Source organism: Neophocaena asiaeorientalis, unplaced genomic scaffold (genome assembly GCF_003031525.2).
Source record: "Neophocaena asiaeorientalis asiaeorientalis breed wild unplaced genomic scaffold, Neophocaena_asiaeorientalis_V1.1 scaffold67, whole genome shotgun sequence".
Lineage (NCBI taxonomy): Eukaryota > Metazoa > Chordata > Mammalia > Artiodactyla > Phocoenidae > Neophocaena > Neophocaena asiaeorientalis.
In genome coordinates, this window is record NW_020173731.1 from 11,574,090 (window position 1) to 11,595,569 (window position 21,480).

The following is a 21,480-nucleotide window of genomic DNA, read 5'->3' on the forward strand; positions in this document are numbered from 1 at the left end:
TCAGAGCTCCAGGTAGCCTATGAGGATCAGTGTCGCCACGGAGTGACAAAGGACGGTGCCAGGATGTGGGACTGGACAGACTGCTGAGTTCTCCACCATCATGCTTGTGCCTGAAACCAGCAGGCGGAAATGGGCTGAGTGAGCTGGGCCTGGGACCTGCACATCCCTGTCCCACCCTCAGGACAGAATCCAGACCTTTCCTAAGGAGATTCACGGAGGGCTGGCTTCAGGACGGGGAGGTGTTCTCAAGCCCTCCTTCTGCAGTGTTTTGTAGGACCTTTGCTCTTGTTCCCGTGAAAGGAGTGCACTTACCTCTCGGCCCTCAGGGATGTTTGGGAGTGGGAAGGAGGGGGCAGCAAGGGCAGTTCCAGGGCTACTTTGCACTTGGTTCCTGCCTGCCTGCTTTTTTCCCCCTTGGGGACTGGCTGGGTTGGGGTCTGGCTTGGGTGGGAATGATTCCTGCATCAGGCATCTGGATGGACCCTGATACTCCTGGGGGATAAGGGGAGAGACAGCACCTCCATTCCTCACGATGTGGACTTCTGCCGGGACCCCGTCCCCCCCTGGCCCTGTGGTCCGAATCTGCACCAGGGCATGGCCAGTGTCTTCAGGAACCGCAATTTCTATCCAATTCTTGCTGGTGAGGTGGAGTGTGGGAGTCGGGTGTAAGTCGTTCTGGTACAGCATCTGTGGGAAGGGGGTTTAGCCAGGCAAGAGTTTCCTTACACCAGGACTGATTCTCCTCTTCCCTAGCCCCAGGAATGGGAGGAGCCCATATGGTTCTGGGCCCTCGAGGTCCTGCCTCCTCACCCCTCCTGTTTCCTGTTGACCAGGTCCAGGCTCTTGAACAAGCTCCCCACTGGGACGAGAAAAGCTTGCAAGCAGCTGAACTGGTTCTGCAGACTCCTTAGACCAGAAGGACCCAGACTTCACCCAGTCCATCGCTGCCCCCTTGAACCCTGTCTTTCCGCAGTCATACCATTTTCTTCTAGTCGCCACTACCTGCTCCCTGAAGAACTGCTCACGGATTTCACGCCTCTCACAATCCCAAACTCTCTGCTTACATCTAACTCAGATCCTTCTGGCTAGAAACTGCAGCTCCCTTGTGTTTGCCAGAAGTACAAGTGAGCTCTTCCTCAGCGTTCAATGCCCGGTTGATCCCTTCCTTACCTTATAGCCTGTGACTGCAGACTCATTCCGGAGCGGGACCACGGGGTCCCACTTAATACTAAGACTGGAGCTCGAGAAAGTCCAGGAGATGTTGCCAGGGGGTCGCCGTGGAGCTGCCAGAGGAGGGAGAGAGTTGGGGAGACTTCCCAATGTTTCCCCACCACTCACCCCCTTGCTTTTAGCCAGCCTTTTTCTAGATGTCTTCCCAAAGCAGTTGTACCCAGAACATTCTGTCACCGCTGCCTGAGAAACACACTCCAACAAAGGTTGGAGAAAAGGGAGGCACTTCAGAGGCCATGAATTCCGTTCCCTCGTTATTATTAGACGTGCTGCCTCGTTTCTGTCCTGCCCAGGGCTTGTGGGCTGGAGCATTTGTCTTTCGGGGAAAGAGTGATCCTAGAGGCACCGCCTCCAAAATACACCGCTCAACCCCCACCCAGGCTGACGGACTCACGGGGCTTCACGGTCGTGGCATTGGCGGAAGGGCTGGCAGGCCCAGTGCCGGCGCGGTTGTAGGCCCGCACAGTCACGTGGTACTTGGTGTTGTGGTGTAGGCCGGTGACCAGGGCACTGGTGTCTAGCCCTGCTGTCCTCACTCGGTCAGCAGCTGCTTCTTTGTCCCCGGCTTTCCAGTAGCGGATCTGAAGGGGGCAGGGGTACCCTAGGGTCAGCAGTCAAACCCAGGACCTCGGGGCCACCCTGACCCTGGCTCTGGACACCTGCATCCTGCTCCTTGCTGGTGCTTGTAACTCAGTCTCAGGTCTCAGGACCTAGACACTAGATCATGAGCTCCAAGGGAGCAGGGACAAGTTGGTGTAAGTGGCTGCTCCCTTCTTGGTGCCCAGCAGAGTGCCCAGTCCAACGAGAGAGCTTAATACGTGGGCTGAACGAGGGAGCGGGGGTGTGGGCACTGACTCAACCTAGCGATGGCCTGCTGAAACCAACCCCATTTAATTAATTCAAGGAATCCCGTGGGGACTCTGTTAAAGGCTATGAAACGCATATTGTACTTGCAGAGTAGTCCCCCAGCCCTCACTCCAGCAAGCTTATGAGGGCTGCTGAGTAAATGCAAACCCATTGTCATAGACCTCGTAACACCAAGGCCTTCTAGATATTCTTCCAAATCAATGGCAGAGTTTGCAGCTATCTCCTCAGCGGGGCTCGCCTAACCCATTGTGCTGAAGCCCAGAGCTGACTCTCCTGAACGGAACTGACAACATCACTAGTATGGTGATTCTCCCTTAGACAATGACAGTTCCTGCTTGCCCTTCTTTCCCTTCCTCTCGCTTTCTCTCGCTCTCCATCCACCCCCGCATGTACCCCCGTGTGGAGTCACCAGTGGGCCCAAGTCTTGGGTCAGAAACTGCTGGGCCCAGAGTTCCTCAGGGACAGGATGAGCGGCTGGTACATAGAGGAGGCCATGCTGTTCTCTGCAGCCCTGAGGATGCCAGGCTAACTGGGCTCTGGCGTGAAACGGGCAGGCTATGCCCCTTCCAGAACCTGCTCCTCCTCCCCTGGGCTCCCGCAGCGTCCAGTGCCGGCTCAAGCCAAGCAGTAACTTCAAGGCTGTCCACAGGCATCAGCTAGAGGGGCTCAGCTGAGGTTGCGTCCATGGTGATGCCTAGACTGCGTGCTGTGTGCCTGGTTAGTGAATGAGTGATTCCAGGAGGAGGACTAGCAAGCCATGGGGTGCCCCCGCGCCTTGACCCCCCGACCCCTTCCTCTCCCAGCCCAGGTCAGTGCTCACCTCGTACCCCAGGAGGATACCATTCATGTCCTGCCGCACCGGTTCCCAGGTCACGTTCATCTCTGAGGATGAGACCCCTTTGGCCCAGACCTTGGTAGGGGCCACCCTGGGCTCTGGGGACCGACACAGAATGGGTTTGGATTCCCAGGCACTCCCTGTACCCTACAGAGCAGCCGCCAACTGGGACTGCCCTCTCTTAGGATTTTATAGAGCCCAGGGTTCAGGGTGCAGAGCATCCCCCAGGGCCCACTTCTCTTTCCAGAGAGCCTCCCTCCTCTAGGCCTGAGGGGAGATGAGGTAGCGGTGACTAGGAAGGAAGCCGGTGGCTTAGAAGCCAGGTGTCCTCTCCACCCCACCTGCGGAACCTAGCAGGGGTGTGAGGAGCGCTCCTCCACCCTACACCCCGTGGACAAGCTGCTGGGGTGGGGATGCCGCGTGGGCCCCGGGGTGGCCCACCTTCCTCAGCCGAGTACACAATCGCGGTGAGGCTCTCAGGCCCATCCCCGCGGTGGTTGTAGCTGCGGATCTTGACCTCAAAGGGGGTGTAAGGCCGGACGCTCTCGTTGCTGTAGACGAAGTACTGGGCATCGGCGCCGGGCACCCGCGCGGTCTGCCAGCTAGTGCTGCCCTGCCTGCGGAAGGACAGCAGGTAGCCGAAGCCGTCTCCGTTCTGGTACTCCCGGGACATGGGCTGAGGGGCAAGAGCGTGGCATGGGCGAGGGACCGCGGCTGCGTTTCCCTGCCCGTCCTCTAGCCCCACCCAGCCTTCACCAAGAGGGGTGGCCCCAGGACTGCGGTGGTTCCATCCTGCAGTGGGTACCAGGGGAGGGGAGGGACCTTGTCTGCTCTGGAGTCAGGACTGTGCAGTGGCTCTGTCTGGGTCCTCTCTGCATGCTGCTCAACTCCTGAGATGAGTCCCACCAGGTGCGGGTAGGGGTGAGGGTGGGGTAGAACTTGTCCCCCCAGAGAACTGGAGGCATAGTCCTGCCTCTGTCCTTGCAGCTTACCGTCCAGTTGACAATGAGCTCTCCAGGGGCTCCACCACCTCCTCTGAGACCTGAGGGTGCCACCGAGGGGGCTGTCAGGGCCAAGGGACACAGACAGTTAATGGGCAGTGAGGGAACAAAAGCTCTGAGACCAAAAAGCATCCTAGGACAAGGACACCCTTCCAGTGGGCCCTGGCTACACGCCAATAAAATGGACAACCTAGAAGAAATGGACAAATTCTTAGAAAAGTACAATCTCCCAAGACTGAACCAGAACCAGGGAGAAATAGAAACTATGAACAGATCAATTACCAGTACTGAAATTGAATCAGTAATTTAAAAACTCCCAACAAACAAAAGTCCAGGACCAGATGGCTTCACAGGTGAGTTCTACCAAACATTTAGAGAAGAGTTAACACCTATCCTTCTGAAACTATTCCAATGGGACCTGGTTTTGTCTTTCAAGAGTCCCTCTGGACGTGGGCTTTGGAGTCAAGCAGACCTGAGATCAGATTCCACCTCTGCCACTTACTAGCTGAGTTTCTCTGGACGAGTTACTTAACCTCTCTGAGCCTCTGATTCCCCTCTCTGTAAGATAAGGATAATAATGTTTCTCTCAAAGGCTGTAAGAAGAATAAAATTAAACAAGACAGTGGCTAGCATATACATATAGTATACACTCCATAAATGATCATTATCTTGATCCCTCTTGTTGGTTTAAACTAAGTAGCAGAGACCAACTCTAATTTGCTTTAAATTAAGGGGAATAAATAATTCAGAACTGCAGTTAATCCAAAAAACATTTCTTTTGGGTTACAGGTTGTTTTATTATTTTTTTATTTTCATGGCAGACTTAATTTCCTAATTGTCTCTAGTATTCAAAAGGCTGATATTAAAACAAGAATGTATTTAATTAGATCGTGAAGCTTGGCAGGGGGTAACTTGGCTGAGGGTTAAAATATTTCTGTAGATGATCCAGCAACTGGAGACTTATCACTTCGTTCTGATGATACTTTAGGGCCTTCTCATTTGCAAAGGGCACTTAAACACATTACCCATTTGATCCTGTGAGGTAGGCATTAATATTACCCTTTTCAGAGTGGAAAGATTGAGGCCCAGAGCAGTTAAGTGACTTGCCTAAAGTCACACAGCTAATAGATGTCACAGTTTGAATTTGAACTCAGCTCTTCTGATTTGAAATCTTATCATCTTTCTTCTGCATCATAGCTGTCTTTGTGCTCAACTCCTGGATACTGCAGTGAAGGAAACCACTCCTCACCCTTTGACTGTCCAAGAAGTTCAATCAAAGAAAGTGCTCCTTCTGGAACTCTTTACTCAGGAGAGGTACCAGTTAAAAATATTGAATGATTCCAGAAAGAGCCTGGAGAGTCAGCATGGGGCACACAGGAAACCATGTTTATGGACACAAAAAGGCAGGCTCTCATTACACATCCAGTGGGGCAGGCCTGGGTGGGTATGGAGGGGAGGCAGGTCCTGATTCCATGCTGCTGGTCTCAGGATCCCAGGGTTCTCATTCTGGGCCTTCACCTTCACCTCTTCCCTTCCTTCCCCACTCAGGTTATGACACCTACCTGCCTTTCAGGGAGGGTTGTGGGCAGATTGTCCATTCTTCCTGCTCCCAAAGAAACCATCTAAAGAAGGACTTAGAGCACCAGCTGCTTACTTAGTGCCCTGCACAACACACACACACACACACACGCACACACACCTTCTTCATTAACTGATTCCTGCAGCTCGTGCACTTCTAGGGAGGATATCTGCCCATCACCCCATGGTCCTGGGTTCAAGTCCAGGCTCTGCCAGTGTGACCTTTCCTTCACATGGAATGGTTTTTCCATTTTTAAAAAAATTAAACTCTTTACTTTGAGACAATTGTAGATTCACATGCAGTTGTAAGGTTGGCCTATTTTTTAAATGAGTGGTTTGGACTGGATGGCTTCCAGCCCTGACAGGCTGTGGCCCAAGGCACAGTACGTTGTGCAGTGTTGCGGCCTTGCTCTGACTTGTGTTCCCTTCTCATCTGTTTTGTTAGAGTCCGAAGCCTGGTGAGCAGGGTTGGAACTCCATGTAATTGCTGCTTGCTTGGGGCTCCCTTTAAGGAGGGCTAGGGTCTGTGCCCTGACATTACTTCTCATCCAGGGCTCTGACCTGCTTCCTTGGTCCGGATGTTGCTGGAGGGCCCACTGGGCTCCCCAGTGCCCAGGATGTTGCTGGCTAAGACCCGGAACTCATAATCCATCCAGGGCGTGAGGCCCAGCACCTGGGCGGTCTCGGCGTTGCCCTCGATGTTGGCGGGATCTGCAAGGCACCAGGGAGTCAGTGTTCTGCACTTCATTTACTGATCGAGATGGAAAGGGCAGGGACTGGGTATGAATCACTTTTTTATACCCAGCTCTCACGGTGGTACCCGCTATATTAAGAGTTCAATACCTTTTTCAGGAATGATTGGGAAACTCGTGGACCTCCCTGCCTTGGAGCCTTTGTAAGATGTTGTGTGCATCCCACACCCCCACGAATGTTTTCATTGCCCCATTAATAGTCCTGCCAATGCTTCAAGGGTGCAGACTGAGTGCGTCCCTCTCCAACTCTCTCCCCATTCTTCTGCCGCCTGTGTGACCATCTTCCCTAATGGCCTGGGAGCTCCCTGCAGGCAGGGGGTCTACACTTGTCCCTCTTCGAAGCTCCAGGCTCAGCCTTGGCCTCTGACCCCCAGCACTCCCCCCTCGCCCCCCCTACAGCCAGGCCTAATCAGTACTGACCTGGGTGGGGCCTCACACTTACTGGTCCGAACCTGCTTCCACTTCCCTGCAGGTAGAGTACGAGCTTGCAGGGTGTACTTGGCAATGGGGCTGTGGTTGTCAAAGCCACGGCTCCAGCTGAGCTGGACAGTGGTGTCACCGATGTCTCTCACAACCACGCCTCCTGGGGGACCTGGCGGACCTGCACCAAGAGGTCAGAGCAACAAATTTGAGCCAACCTCCTTCAGGCTCGCTTGGGCTGGTGCAGTACCAAGAGGGAGCAGCAGAGGGCGCAGGAAACATACACCGGGTTGGGAGGGCAAGGAATGGGGGCAGTAGTGAGTGGCAGATGGGGTGTTTTGAGGACGAAGGATGTGTCCAAGGCTGGAGGGGTCACAGAGGCTCTCTCACAGAGATGTATATAGATTTCCCAGCATGAGGCTTTGAAACTTCTGGCCTCAGCAAGTTCTCCAGTCTTGGGATGTGTTAGGAGTGGGTTTTTTTACAATTCTAGCTTTGGAGGAAGAATATTTTATTCATTTAGGACCTGCGAAAAACCACGGGATGAGTTCAACTCAACAGACTTGTTAGGAGCCCTTCCCACGGCTTTCAGGGAGAGGTGGGAGTTAGTTAGGGAGCGAAGGTCAGAATAGCCCAGCTGGCCTCTGAGGGTGTCACGGTGGGGGTGGGGTGGGAAACCCATCACCTCGGACCAGGACTGTGGCCTCCTTAGATGCACTGTCCACCACCGTCTGGGCCATGCATGTGTACTTCCCACCGTGGCGCAGCTGGGCGTTCAGGATGGTCAGATCCCCAACCGTCTCCTTCTGCACACGGGGGACAGGAAGCGGGGCGGGTCAGAGGAAGCAGCCCTGGCTAGTGCATGAGTCAGGGGACAGGAGGCGGGGCTCAGAGTCCCCTGCTCTGTTACTTCCCCAGACCCCTTGCACCTCGCTCTTCCTCTCTGTCCCATGGAAGGGATCAGCTAGTCTCTACTTGGTATCACTGGGGATTAAACGACATTTTTTTTTTTACAGAAGACAGTCAGTGATGGTTCAAGTTAATGATATCATCTGCGCTGGGGGGCAGGATAACAAGAGTAGGGGAGTGAGTCTTGCTCGGTGTCTGGAATTCCAGGTTTGACCCTAACCCTCTTCTAAATGCATAGACATCGGGTGGAATCCGGGGAACTGCCCGTCTAAGGGAGGGTGCTTATGAACCCAGGGATGAGCTTGCCATCATGGCATTCCTGGGGGAAGGGGGAAAAGCTTTGGGAGTGTTGATGGCTCTCGTGGGTCCCCTGTCTGCCCATAAGGAGGGAGGAGCCCTGGGTTCTCTGGCCTCAGGCCTTACCACACTGGCCCTTCGGTAGTGACTCCCAGGCTTGTCGAAATCGATGGGGAAGTCATCCAGGGTCCAGATGAAGGTGAGGTCCATGGTGGGGTCGTGGGAGGCGTGGCACTGCAGGGTCAGGTTATCTCCCAAGTTGATGTCGGCACTCGAGGGGGCTAGAGTGATCTTGGTTGCATCTGCCAAGACAAAGGGCCCCTGAGTGGAAGGGGAGGAAGTAGGCCCAGGCAGGGGCGGCAGGGCAGGGGGAGAGGCTCTGTCTTGAGCCCCAGGAAAGAGAACAGGCAGCGTGGCCAACGGCAGCGTGGCCAACAGCGTCCTGACCTCCCAGCAGCCCCGCGAGTGCGTGGGAGGGGGGCAGGAGCATATCCTGGATGGCGGTGTTTGGGGGCAGTCCCAAGAGAAACCGAATCCTGGGGTAGCCTCAAAACCAAACTAGGGGCTTCCCTGGTGGCACAGTGGTTGACAGTCCGCCTGCCGATGCAGGGGACACGTGTTCGTGACCCGGTCCGGAAAGATCCCACATGCCGCGGAGCGGCTGGGCCCGTGAGCCATGGCCGCTGAGCCTGCGCGTCCGGAGCCTGTGCTCCGCAACGGGAGAGGCCACAACAGTGAGAGGCCTGCGTACCGCAAAACAAACAAACAACCTAGGAGGAACATGGGAACACAAGAGCCCAATGGCGAGGAGGGACGGCACCCCGTGGTGGCTGAGTCACCAACCTCAGCCAAACCATGGTCCTTACCTCGCACAGACAGGATGCCCGTGCTGTTGGCTTTGCCCATGAAATTCTCAGCAAAGCAGGTATATTTGCCTTCATCTGACCGACTGATGTTTCTTATGATCAAGGTGCCATCCGGAGTTACGGTCACTCTGCAGCAAGGACAGAGCAGATCTGGCCAACCCAGTGACACACTGTAGTCACAGGAAGGGGACTCACCTCCAGGGAGAGAGAGGGTGAGCAGGAATTGCTCAGGTGGGGTGGGGCTTGTACCTGCTGCTGTTGACCAAAATCTCAGTGCCTTTGCTCCAGAGCACCACGGCCTTCGGAGCTGCCCTGGGCTGACAGGGGATAACGATCTCTCCCCCTCGGGCTGCGGGGATCAGACGCCTTACAGGATTCAGCCTAAAGTCGGGGGCAAGTGCTGGAAGGAAGGGGGAGCGCCCCACAGTCACGCAGGGAATCAAACCAGCACTCGTTGCCCTGGCGTCAGATGTCACCTGGCTACATGTTAAACATTTTATGTTCCCTCTATGGCCAATCCACGAGTGACCCCTAGCAGCACCACTTCCAAAATAGCCAGGATCCAGCCCCTTCTCATCACCCCCACTGCCACCAGATCTCTGCTGGTTGGCCTTCCTGATTTTGCATTTTCTCTCTACAATCTCTTCTCCACCCAGCTGCCAGGAATATCATTTTAAAAACACAAAACAGACACTCAGAATGAAGTCCAACGCCTCCCAAGGGCTCACAAAGGAGTCCCTACCTCTCTGATCACATCTTGCTCCATTCCTTCCCTCACTTATTGTGCTCTATCACCTAGGCCATTTTTTTCCTCTTCTTTTTTTGGTTCCGTGAAGATGACATGATTTTTCCTGCCTCAGGACCTTTGCACTTACTATACATTTTGCTTGGAAAGCCCCCAGATCTTCACATGGTTGGTTCACATCCCAAATGCAACTTCTTCAGAGAGGTCTTCCCTGACCATCCCCTCTAACTGGCCCACCTTACCCACAGCACTCTGCGGGATTTTCTTTACTGTATTTTTTATGGCTGTCTGAAATTATTTAATTGTTTGATTTTGTGTTTATTTGCCCCCCTCTCTCCACTGGATTGTAAGATACTTGAAGGCAGAGACCTTATTTTTCGCGTTCACTTCTTAGGAGGTGTTGAAGAAATATTGGTTGAATGAATGAATGAGTCTTAGTTAAGCCTCACTACAACTAGATGAGGTAGGTACCGTTCTGTCCATTTTACAGATGAGGAAACAGACTACAAGCTTAAGTCACACATCTAAGGATACTGGACTAGCTGACATTTACTGGGCACCTATTATGTGATGGGCAGGTTCTTTATGCTTTAGCTCTATCATCTCCTTTCATCCCCACAGCAGCTGTATGAGGGCTGGGCTATTATTGCCCACATTTTATTATTCAAGAAACTGAAACACAAAGAGATTAATAACTTGCCGAAGGTCACACAGGCAAAGGGGCTGCATTAAACCCAAATCTAGCTAATTTGCTTTTCAGTGACTTTTGCCACTTTTTTTTCATGGCGGCAGACATTTCCTTTTCCACATCAGACGCGGGTCAATCAGACGCGGGTCAAGCCAGAGACCCTGTCCTCTGGGAGTTCCATCTAGTGTCTCATCTCCTGTCTTAAATCCCTGAGTTCTACTCAGAAGCTGTTGGAAAACTAAGGAAAACTGCCAGGTGAGTGTGTGCATTTAGAAATGCTGCAACTCACAACCCCTAACGACCCCCCACCTGGGTGTCCCCGGGGACGTCCTCTCTCCCTGGGCCCCTTACCTTGCACGGCCAGCTCGGCACTGGCGTAGATGGTGCCGTGCTTGTTCTCCGCCACACACTGGTACATGCCTGAGTCCTCCAGGCTCAGCTTGGAGAATCGCAAGTCTCCGGCCAGCACTTCTACCCGGGCCTGTGCAGAAGATCAGGACCACTGGGTGGGGGCTTATGGGGTGGATGCAGTGGAGACTGGGCTGCCTGGAGGGGGCGCCTGCATGCCCAGTCCTATCCAGGGCCACCTGGAATCCCAGGACGCACAGATTCCCCTGGCCTCCCCGCACGTCTGCACACGGAAGCCAGAGGGGCAAGTGACACACTCAGGACCACATAGTGCTTTTGTGGCTGAGTTGGGCCTGAACTCAGGTCCCTGGACCCTCCACACTCTATCCAGTTGACCAGCCTGAGGCCATGTGACTCTGGGATGGAGAGAAGCACCTAGAACTACCCTGTGGCACCCTAACTGGCCCAGAAGGGTTGCCAGTGTGTGGAAGGCGAGGAGATCTGGAGGGTGAGGGAACCAGGTGAGCAGAGGAAGGTGTGCTGGGTGTGTGGAAGGAAGCCCCAGGTCTCCTACCTGGGAGGACAGAGGATCCCCATCCCGAAGCCAGCGCACTGTGGGCCGGGGCTTGCCGGCGGCTGCGCATTCCCAGTGCAGGTTGGAACCGATGTCAGCCTCCATGTCTGAGATCACCTTGAGCCACTCGGGCTGAGCTGCGGGGAGCAAGGGAGAGCAAGGCTGGGGAGGGGCTGGGGAGGAGCTGGGAGGAGCTCCGCGAATTAACTGGACTGGATTTGCAGGGCTGCAGCTCCTGCGCCAGACAGCAGAGGGAGCCAGCCGCATTCCGGGATGGGGAGAAGCAGGTTCAAGACAACTGGCACTGCCAGTAACTCTTTTAGCGACTTAAGTCATTCTAATGCTTTCCATGTGCTTTCTGCAACCTTGACTGAAGCTCTGAGCTGATCACAGCACCAGCCTCGTCTGGTCCCATGCCCAGTGCACCCCGTGGGCAGGAAAGTTTCAGCAAGGGGCTGCCTAATCTCCTCCCTGACTTTTGGGTCGGCTTCCTCAAGGACAGGGGAAGGCAGGCGGCGAGGGTGTCCGGCTCTGTACCCTGCACGATGATGCGGCCCTGGACGGTGTCGCGGCCCTTGGAGTTCTCCGCCTCACACTCGTAGGTGCCTTCGTCCTCGAAGCCTACGCTGGGGATCTGCAGGGTGGGCTCGGCTGTGGCCCACTGTGGTGACAAGGAGCCATCCACTTTGCGCCACTTGATCCTGGGGACGGGGCTGGCAGGGGAGACAAAGCCAGAGGGGGTGGGCTGAGCTAGGCAGACTCCCTTGTGCCTGCAACTCCTCCCCCAACCCAGGTCCCCCTGAGATGCTGGGCAGGTGGGGACGACGGGGAGGAGGGCCGGGAAGAGACAGAGGGAGAGCGGCCAGGAGAGGAGGAGCCTCTCCCAGGGAGGCTCAGAGCACAGGTGGTCTGTTCCCTGAAGCTGACTTGCCCTCCCTGCCTGACCCCACCCTGCCCTGGCCTCTTCTGGGCCTGCCCTCCTCCGCAGCGGCCTGCAACCTGGTTCTTTATGGGTCCCCTTCCTCCTCTCCCCAACAGGGCCTTGCCTCTACTTTTCAAAGGGGATTAAGTTGTTAGTAATCTGTGTACTAAAATGGACTGAGGTATCAGTGAGTCTTACAGGGTAACGCATTACCCTTCATGTGTTTTAAATATGGATTTTCTGGAAGCCCAATAACTTTCCACAAAGCAGGGGGCATCTTGGGTAACCACAGGAGATATGTGAGGGAGGAGGGGACCAATGCACAAATCACATTCTTTCATTCATTCTACAGACATTTATTGAGTACCTGCTATTTGCTTAGCCCTGTTCCAGTGAGTCCTTTTTCTGAGAGAGTAAGAGTTCTATTATACATTTTCTATTTTAAGAGATAACTGTTAGCATCCACAGAATACTTACTAAATACCAGATGCTATTCTAAGCACTGTACATATATTAGTTCATTCAATCCTCATAACAACCCCGTGAGGTAGGTACTATTATTATCACCATGTACAAATAGGGAAACTGAGGCACAGAGAGGTTAAGTGGTTTACCCAAGGTCTCCCAGCCAGCAAGTGACAGAGCTAGTAGTTGAATGAGGCAGGCTGGGTTGGGGTCCACGCGCCACGCTACCTGCCCCCAGCCTGGGGTGTTGTATAAGCTGCCTGAGCCTATCATGCACGTTGCTGGGAAGACGCCTCACCCAGAGAGTTAGTGCTCAGTGAGTGGCGGTTGCTACCCACCGTGGGTCCGGCACTCTGCTAGACCCTGCGAAGGCACCGAGACGACTGAGAGCCGGCCCTGCCTGCCCTCTCCCTGAGGGGCTCTGAGAGGCTGTGCCCTGGCCTGTCCCCTCCCTCCCCCGCCACTCACTTCCCGAAGGCGAAGCACTCCAGGGTGGCCTGCTGCCCCACCAGCGCATAGGTCTCTGCTGGGAACCGGGCCTTGATGCTGGGGGCAAAGAGCCTGGTGTCTGGGGAGAGAGGGTTCACACATCAGATCCAGATCAGGCGCTCCTGTGCTTAGGATCTCAGCACAACTCAGAGCCCGCACTTTCTTGACTCCCTTTCCCCTTGGGGGCATGCAGCAAGGGTCTGAGGCCATGTAGCAGGAAGACCCTGGGGTCCAGCCCCAGACCCTGTGCCCTCTGAGCTGCTCTTCACAACTTCAAAGGGAAGACCCCCTTTCCCAACGCCCCCTGACCCCTTCAGCTCCCTCCTCCTCGCCTTGCCCGCTGACCCTGACCTTCCGCAGCCAGGTTGAGCTGAGCAAACTTGCTGAAGACGCTCTTGGTGGAGAAATCCATGTGGCTTGTGGCCAGGCAGGAGTAGTTGCCCAAGTCTGAGGCATTGGTCCGGGCAATGTACAGGTTCCCTGTGGTCTGGGACACGAAGTGACGCCCATCCGTAGGGATGAAGTTGGGGAACTCGTTGAGGAGCCAGCGGTAGGACAAGCCTAGGAATGGGGAGTTTGAGGAAACCGGGGGTACTGGGCTAATGGAGCAACTCTGGGTAGGACCTCAATGCGCTGCTGGGGAGCCGTAGACCCTGTCCTGAGAGCCCCTGTGCTCTGAACTGGGGCTGAGGGGAGACCTAGAGGGAAGATGTGACTTTATCTCTGCCCTCAGGGAGTGCTGTCTGCTGGGGAAACAGCCCCTGCCCTTGGGGGCCTCCCAGTCTGATGGGGGGTGGGGCACAGAATCATTTAGAGTTGGGCACCCCGGGATCAGTGCTTCCAAGGGTCACTCACCACCTCTTATTCCACCCCTCTTCTGCTGAGCGGCCAGAAGCCCCTCCTGTGCCCTCTGTCTAACATGGCCCAGGGGCCTGACTCACCTGGGTAGTGGGCGGGTGGGTTACAGGGCAACATCACACCCCAACCTTCATGGGTTTTCACTGGGTCTCGCTCCTCCTTGGAGAATTCCTGCAGGACTGGAGGTGGAGACCGTGTGCTCAGGCGCTGTCCTCCAAGCCTGGGGGACCCTCCCTCCCCAGCTCAGGCTCCATGGGGAAGTAGTCACCCGCCCTTCTGGACACTTTTTCCAGCCCTGTCTTCTCTACCCCAAAGCGTCCCGGCACCCCGTGGGGCTCACAGCCAAAGCGGAGGACAGCCTCCCTGCTGACGACGGTGCCCACTGGGTTGGAGGCCAGGCACTGGTAGACGCCGGCGTCCTGGGCTTTGGTGGGGTTCATGATGACCAGGTTGCCCCCGACCAGCTGGTGGCGGGAGCCTGGCTCCAGCTTCATCTCGGTGCCATTCATCTTCCACCTGCAGAGGGGGCGGAGAGGGGCTGATGTGACGAACAATTGCCCACTGCCCAGGGCCTCCCAGCACCATTGCGAGGGTCTCACCTGTAGGTGGCCGGAGGGCTGGCCCGGGCACGGCATGCCAGTGTCACCTTTTCCTCGGTGGACTCCTCTGGGAATAGCAGACCGAGGGGCTGGTCTTCAAAGACAGGCCCAAAGGTGGCCGGGGATCCCCAGGCTGAGCTCCAAGCTGCAGATGGGGGACACCACCAGAGGTCTCAGGGCCTAGGGGCCAGCTGGAGCCTGGCCTCCAGGGCAGCGCTGTCCAACAGAACTTTTGGCAGTGATGGAAAGGTTCCATTTTCTGCCCTGTCCAGTACAGTAGCTATTTGCCATTAGCCACTGTGCCCCTGAAATATGGCTAGTGCAGCTGAGGAACCAGATTTTAAATTTTATTTAATTATAATTAATTAAAATTTGAATTTCAATAGGTTGGGCAGACCCCATCTAGTCACTTAGTTCAGTCAGTCACCCCTCCTATACTCAGATATTGAGTACCTGCTGTATACTTAGCACTGGGCGAGGCCCTGTGTAGCAAAATGAGTAAGACACAGTCCCTCTTCCTCAAGGAGCTTGCGATCCAGGGAGGAAGACAGAAAACTGACAGTAGGTGAGAGCCATAATAGTGGTTTAGGTTCAAGAGCAGGGACCCTCGGAGTAGAAGCAGTCAGGGGACTCATGGAAGAGCTGACCTGCAGAGTGTGAGATGGGCCTTGAGAGATGCATGGAAGCCACTGGCTAAAAAGGGGGAGAGAGGAGGTGTGGCCCTGGAGCCTAGTGTTCCTTCTGGGGAGGGCGTCCTGAGAGAACGTGCTCTGGCCCTGGGCCTCTATTAGCTGTTACAGGAGCCTTCTAAGCCTCAGCGTCTTCACCTGTGAAATGGAACGAAGATGAACCCCCCCTCCCAGGTTCTGTAGCAGGGTTCAGCTTGACACAGGGTGTGTACTCAGCCACTGTCTCCTGGACCCAAGTGAGGGGGCCGGGTGGGGGTCAGGGGAAGAGGAAGGCTCAGTGGTGGGTGGATGACGTACACGTTGCTTTGGGGCATTTTATAAAATTCCATTGTGACATTTCAAGAAAGAGAGGCCCAGAAAAGGGAGCGACTCGCCCACAGTCACAGGGCAAGCCTGTGGCACGCGCAGCTCTAGACCTCGGGTTCCTGAATTTGCTGGGCAGATGGGTATCCCGCATGCAAATGGCATTTTCCTGCCTGGCCCCCTCCCGGGGCAGATGCCTTGCTCTCCATGTCCCCTTGTCCAGGCTCACCGGGGCAGGGTCTGAGAGGCAGAGGGCAGTGTTTCACATCTGCCTCTGTTTGCTGACTGGTGTGGCCGGTCATTCTTTGCCTTTGTGGTGTCAGGCAGGAGCCAGGCCACCCCTAATTGGCTCCTAACCCTCCAGGAAGCTGATTTCAGGCCCTCCTTGGTGGGTCGTGGGGAGATCCCCATTAACCAATTAGTGCCTGCTCTCCTGGTGCATCCAGCTGTCAGCCCTAGTCCAGGGGTGGGGGGTGGGCCCCATGCCACAGCTGAGGCCCAGCCTTGGACCCCTGGGAGTGATGGCAGCTGTTAAGCAGCTCTCAGAATGAGGAAGGAGGCAGGGCTCCCTGAAATGGCATCCCCCATCCGCCCTCCCCACCACCCATCACTATCCCTCATTGCCGCCCCAGGCCTCGGAGATGGCGGCGCATCATCTCGGCTGGAGAGCCCAGCTTAATCCTAAGTTAATGATGGTGGTGGAGCGTAGGGACCCCTGCCCCAGCTGGGACTGCCGGGAGGGGAGGGAAAGGAGGGGTAGCGGAGGCAGCCAGGCTGCTGGGAACAACCTTGCATGCATAATAGCAGCTTCCAGTAACTCTGTCTGGATGGTGGTGGGGGGAGGGGGGCGGATGGTGGCTGAGTGGGCCTGGGGCACACTGATACTTTAAGCTTCCAGAAAAAGCTTTCTCTCCGGCATTCAGCCATATACACACCCTCACCCAATATCCAGACACATGCTTTCCACCTCTCACGTATACACACTTCCTTATATGCACACAGACATCACACATATATACATACATGACTCTCTAAGCTACTCCAGTAGTCAGATATACACATTTATATACACATCTGTTCCCGTGCACATATGGCTACAAATGTCCACGTATACTTATTTATATCTACATCTAGGCATTCATAATAACAAAATAGATGCTATTTATTGAGGGCTAACCAAATACCATGCTCCACATTTCTTTCTCATAACCTCTTTACAAAGTAGGCAGTGCCATTTTCTCGTTTGGCTAATGTGAAAACTGAGACTTCGAAGGTTAAATAACTTGCCCCAAGTCACACAGAGAAGGAGCAGATCTAGGGGTGTGGACCCTGGCCAGCCTCCCCCCATAGCCAGCGTCCTTAACCACAGGGCTCAGAATTCTTGACTTCAGTTTCCCATCAGGACCATCAGAGATGCTGTTCCATCCTGGAGGTACTGAATCAGAATCTCTAGGAGTGAGGCCCAGGAATCTAGATTTTAAAAGGGCCTCACGGGCATTCTGAAGAGTGGATAGAGTTGAGAGCCATGCACTGTGTGTAAGGCCTTCTATACACATTCATCATCCCCCCAAATGTAGCATGCCCTCCATGCAATAATAACGCACTCACATCTCCACCCTCTGAAACATCCCCAGACACACCCTCACTCACCCCACACCTCCCTCTGAAACTATACACACATCCACCCACACATGCACTTTTTCTCTCTCTCTCTCTCTCTCTCTCTCTCTCACACACACACACACACACACACACACACACACACTCCCGGGATCACACACACACACACACACACACACACACACACACTCCCGGGGAAAGCCACCCACTCTGTGCTGTCCCTGTTCGGCATCCTCTCTGATTCTCTCCTGATTCCCTATCCTGACAACTCTGCTCCCCCAAACACAGGTATCAGGATCTCGTGGAGGAAGGAGATTAGGGAGCTGAGACTGTGGAGGGGAAGCCATGCTGCCCTTCTTTGCACTGGGGTGCAGGAATCCAAAGCTGCCTCCCCAGGGTAGGTGCGCAAAGACAGCCAAGAGCGGAGGCTCCTTCCTAGGGGGTGGGAAGAGCCATGGGATGTTCCGCTCCTGCCTCTGTGGTTGCTGGAGGTGGCAGACCAGGTCCCGTCTCCCTTGGCCTTCCTGCCTCTCTGGGTCTATGGACCGCGGAGGCTGCACATACTACTTACCTCAGATGATGGGGTCCCAGCACTGACTGACCCTGAGGGTGGGGAACGCGGAGGAGCCCGGGTACGTCCACCACTCTCTCTGGGGTGGGTGTCTCCTGCCCCTTGCAGCCTGGGCTCCCCACCCCAGCAGCTCCTCCAGACCTGGGGGGCCCTGGCACTGGGAGCTAGGCCTGGAGCTGGGGGCCTGGGAGGCTGCCCTATTTCCCAGCAGCCTCACTGACTTGGATGCTGGGTTGGGAGGTGGTTAGGACATAATGAGAACATCTGAAACTATGCCAGTGGAGTCCTTCCCTGGTGAGACGAAAAATTTTAAATGTGCTGGTTGCAGCCTTGCAGGGGCTGTGGGGTGGGGGTGGGGGTGGGGTGGAGCCTGAGGTATAGCTAGAACTCCAGAAGGACACCAGAGGGTGGGTACCCTTTCTCCCACGGAGATCTTTAAGGAAAAAAGAAGCGTCTATTGATCTGGGCTGAGGGTCAGGGCAGAGAGGCCAAGCAGCGGTTCCAGCAGGCCCCTCCGAGCAGCAGGCTGTTGGAAAGTTCCCCCAGCTCAGACAGCCCGGGGCTCCCATACCGCCTCCCTAGCCCACTCTCCAGAATCCAGCCAGCCCGGGCCTCTCGTGCTGCACTGCTCGGTTTTCCGTGCCCTCCTTTTCCTTCTGCCAAACGCCTTCCTCCCCTCTCCCCACTTGAAGCATCCCTGGCATGAGAACTTTTGCTTGGGTCCCTCTTGCCTTTTTCCTGGGTCACGCCCTGCTCTGCCTCATCTCTTCCCAGATCCCATTCCACATTTGGTCCATTTGCCAGGCTTCACTGTTGTCCTGAGGAACCCTCCCAGAGTTGTGTGGTCAGGGCACCCTAGAGCAGTACTATCCAATAGAACTTTCCGTGATGATGGAAATATTCTATAAACGGTGCTATCCAATACGGCTATGAGGCCTTGAAATGTGGCTAGTACAACTAAGCAACTAATTTTAAATTTAATTTTGCAGCCTTAAGAGGCTGCAACTCTGGGCTGATGTCATGGAGATCTGGTTGTGCCATAGTCTCGCTGTGTGACCCAGGGCAAGTCCCTCACCCTCTCTGGATCATTTACAATGCGACAAAGACTCGTTCCCTCTCCTCCTAATCTCAAAGGGAAAGTAAGCTCCACAAACAGGAAACTTTTATAAGGAAATGGCCTCAAACTGAAGTGCCACAGCAGTGCAATCAATTATTTCTGTAGTCATCACTAACATAATAGCAATGATATAACGCTGTGATCATGCCTGCTAGGCTTCGGAGTCCAGACAAGCCCTCTTACCTGGAGTGGAGACAAGGGCCACAGCGGCCAGCATTAGCAAGTGTGATTTCCTCCTGGCAGGTGTCCCCATGGTGAGCATTCCAGGCAGAAGTGGGGAGCGGAGGAGAGGAGCCTCAGCCCTGCACAGGGAGAGTCTGGCTGGAGGCTGAGAAGGACCTAGGGAGGCAGAAAGACGGGGGAGGACTCTGAGCTGAGGAGCGCCCCTCCCAGCTCCAGGTACATCTGGGTCGGCGATGCTTTTGCCTCAGCCTGGGGAGAGGCTGGAATTGCTCTCACCCTCCCCAGGGCCCCAGGGGAAGGGGCTTGGCCATTACCAAGGAACTCTTCCCAGGGCCGAGTGCCTCCTGCTGGCCCCCTGGGAGTCTGGCTCTGCCCTGTACCCTCACCCCACCTCCCGTGCAGCCAGCAGGGTGTTGCTCGGGGAGTGAAAGCAGTGACTAATTGGGAGGCAAGAAGCCAGCGCCTGCTCACCCGGTAATAGCTCTCAGTGCGGGGCCGGAAGACAGCACGGCCCGTGCCTGGGTTTGGGGAACTAGTAACATCTTCTAGGAATCGGGCCCGCTTTCCCCTGCCCCGCACACAGCTGCCTGGGTTGGGGGTAATAAACCCCTCTGGGAGCTGCAGCAAGTCTCTGGGAACCAGCCTGTTTTTCTACCAGTGAGGAGGAGTTTCATTGATTCGTCCACACCCTCTCACCTGGACCCCAGGTAAGGCGCTTAGGTACTGTACATGATGGAGCCATAACCTTGGCCCCCTTAGTAAGGTTTCCCAACCAGATGGGCTAGTGGGCCTGGACAGGCCTTCTGGGCCGAAAGAGTTAACGCAGCTCCTAGAGGAGCCTCCCTCTTGCCGAGATGAGCAGAGATTTGGTTAAATCCTGGAGCCCTGAAGAACCTGCTCCCTGGGGGGCACTGAGAGCAAATCAGAGCCCCCCTCCATCAGTCTGAGAGAGGGGGGCCTCATCCTGGGGGGAGAGCAGGTCCAGCCTTCCACCAACTCCCCATCTCCAGGCTATCTTGCCCAGTTTGGGGTGGGGGGAGTGTGGAATCTCAGGGGCCTGCTTCTTGGTTATCAGACTGAGTCTGGGTCCCTGGGCTCCCAGGCTACTGGGAGCCAGATCACCCTGCTGCATATTCTGCCTCTCTGCCCTGCTACCTGCTTTGCAGAAAACTAAGAGCAGAAGGAGGGGATCTAAGGTTGAGGGACAGAGCCCGGCTGGGGGCTCTTCCACTAATTGGCTGCAAGACCCATGCCATCTCTGTGCCTCAGCGTCCTCATCTGTAAAATGGGTGCTCTCGAGCGTCTCTTCCGCCTCTGAGACTGTGATTCTCCCAGAGAGTGCAGGGTGGCCGAGGGCCTGGGAACGCTGCCCCTGGGTGGGAGTGGGGAGGTGGAGATGGCAGGCTGCTGATGACCTGGGTCTGCCTCTAGGGCCAGTGCAGAGTCCGAAGACCGGTGCCAACTCAGGATCTCCCGGCCTCACTGCGGCCTCTATTCCCCAGGAAATAGAGGGCTCCCAAATGCCCTTAAACCTCAATATTGATCACCACCACCCGTTCCTGCCTTCCCAACAGCCACAGGTGGCACCGAAGGAGCAGGCGGGGGGTGGGGGGAAGAGAGGGGAGAAGTGGGCCCAGGGCCCGTCAGGGAGGATATAGGCCGAGAAGCTTGGTGTACCGATTCGAGTGGCGAGAGTGGTGTTTAAACAGATTGCACTCCCTCCCCCGCCCCAACTCCAGCCTCATACCCACCTCCCTGTGTCAGGAAGGGGGCCAGGCGCCACCTCTCCACCTGTCCCTCCCTATCCTTGCCACTTTCAGTTCCAGGCTTGAACCCAGAGGTTCAGCACTTCCAGCCCGTCCAACACGCCCCCAGCACCCTCAGTGCAGAATAGGTGTCACTTGTGTGTTGTACTTAACTGCTTGAGAACAGCTGTGATTGTGTGCCTCCATGTCACGTGCTCACACTCACACAGTGGGCTGACCAGTCTTCAGTGCTGCCCAAGGGCAACCCCAGGGCGCACACACACACACACACACACACACCCCTCATACTCCCTCTCACACACATTGTCTCTCACTCACACACTCCCTCCCTCTCATACACACATACACTCTCACACATGCTCTCAGGTTACTGGGGTCAGCAGGGTGCTTAGCCATGGAAGGATCTAGAAGCAGGACCCTGGATGTCACACAAATGCAGGAAGCTGTCCTCATGATAGGGAGCCACTGGGAACCACAACGGGCGTTGGAATCGATGGACAGGAGTTGGTGACCTTGGCTTCATCTCCTAACAGTATTGGGAGCTTGGACAAGTTCTCTCCCCTGGTGGACCTCAGTTTTCTCATCTGCACAGTGGAGATCGTAACACTTCCTTTGCAGAGCTGTTCTGAGTGTTGAGTGAGGTACAGAGTGCCCTGCAGAGGCAGTCTTGGGGCTGTTTGGACTTGCCTTCGGGTAGCGGTGCGGATAGGGGTGTGGAGAGAAGATGGGGCACCAGGCCCCCTCCCCACTTCAGCCAGAGCAACTCCACTTATACTTGCTTTATCTGC

General features: G+C 55.4%; 1 protein-coding gene across 1 annotated transcript; it reads right to left on the minus strand.

Moving 5' to 3' along the window:
• CNTN2 (contactin 2) lies at positions 1–19,005 on the minus strand. The gene is made up of 22 exons (XM_024751069.1): positions 18,927–19,005; positions 14,444–14,588; positions 14,185–14,360; positions 13,928–14,023; positions 13,338–13,547; positions 12,966–13,065; positions 11,648–11,823; positions 11,111–11,247; positions 10,540–10,669; positions 9,005–9,155; positions 8,756–8,883; positions 8,016–8,191; positions 7,369–7,489; positions 6,706–6,864; positions 6,073–6,222; positions 3,925–3,995; positions 3,374–3,608; positions 2,918–3,030; positions 1,625–1,811; positions 1,171–1,283; positions 519–687; positions 1–110 (listed from the first exon to the last, which is right to left on the minus strand). Exons 1-22 carry the CDS (start codon positions 19,003–19,005, stop codon positions 1–3), a joined length of 3,132 nt encoding a protein of 1,043 aa, XP_024606837.1.
• Positions 19,006–21,480: the final 2,475 nt, after the last annotated feature.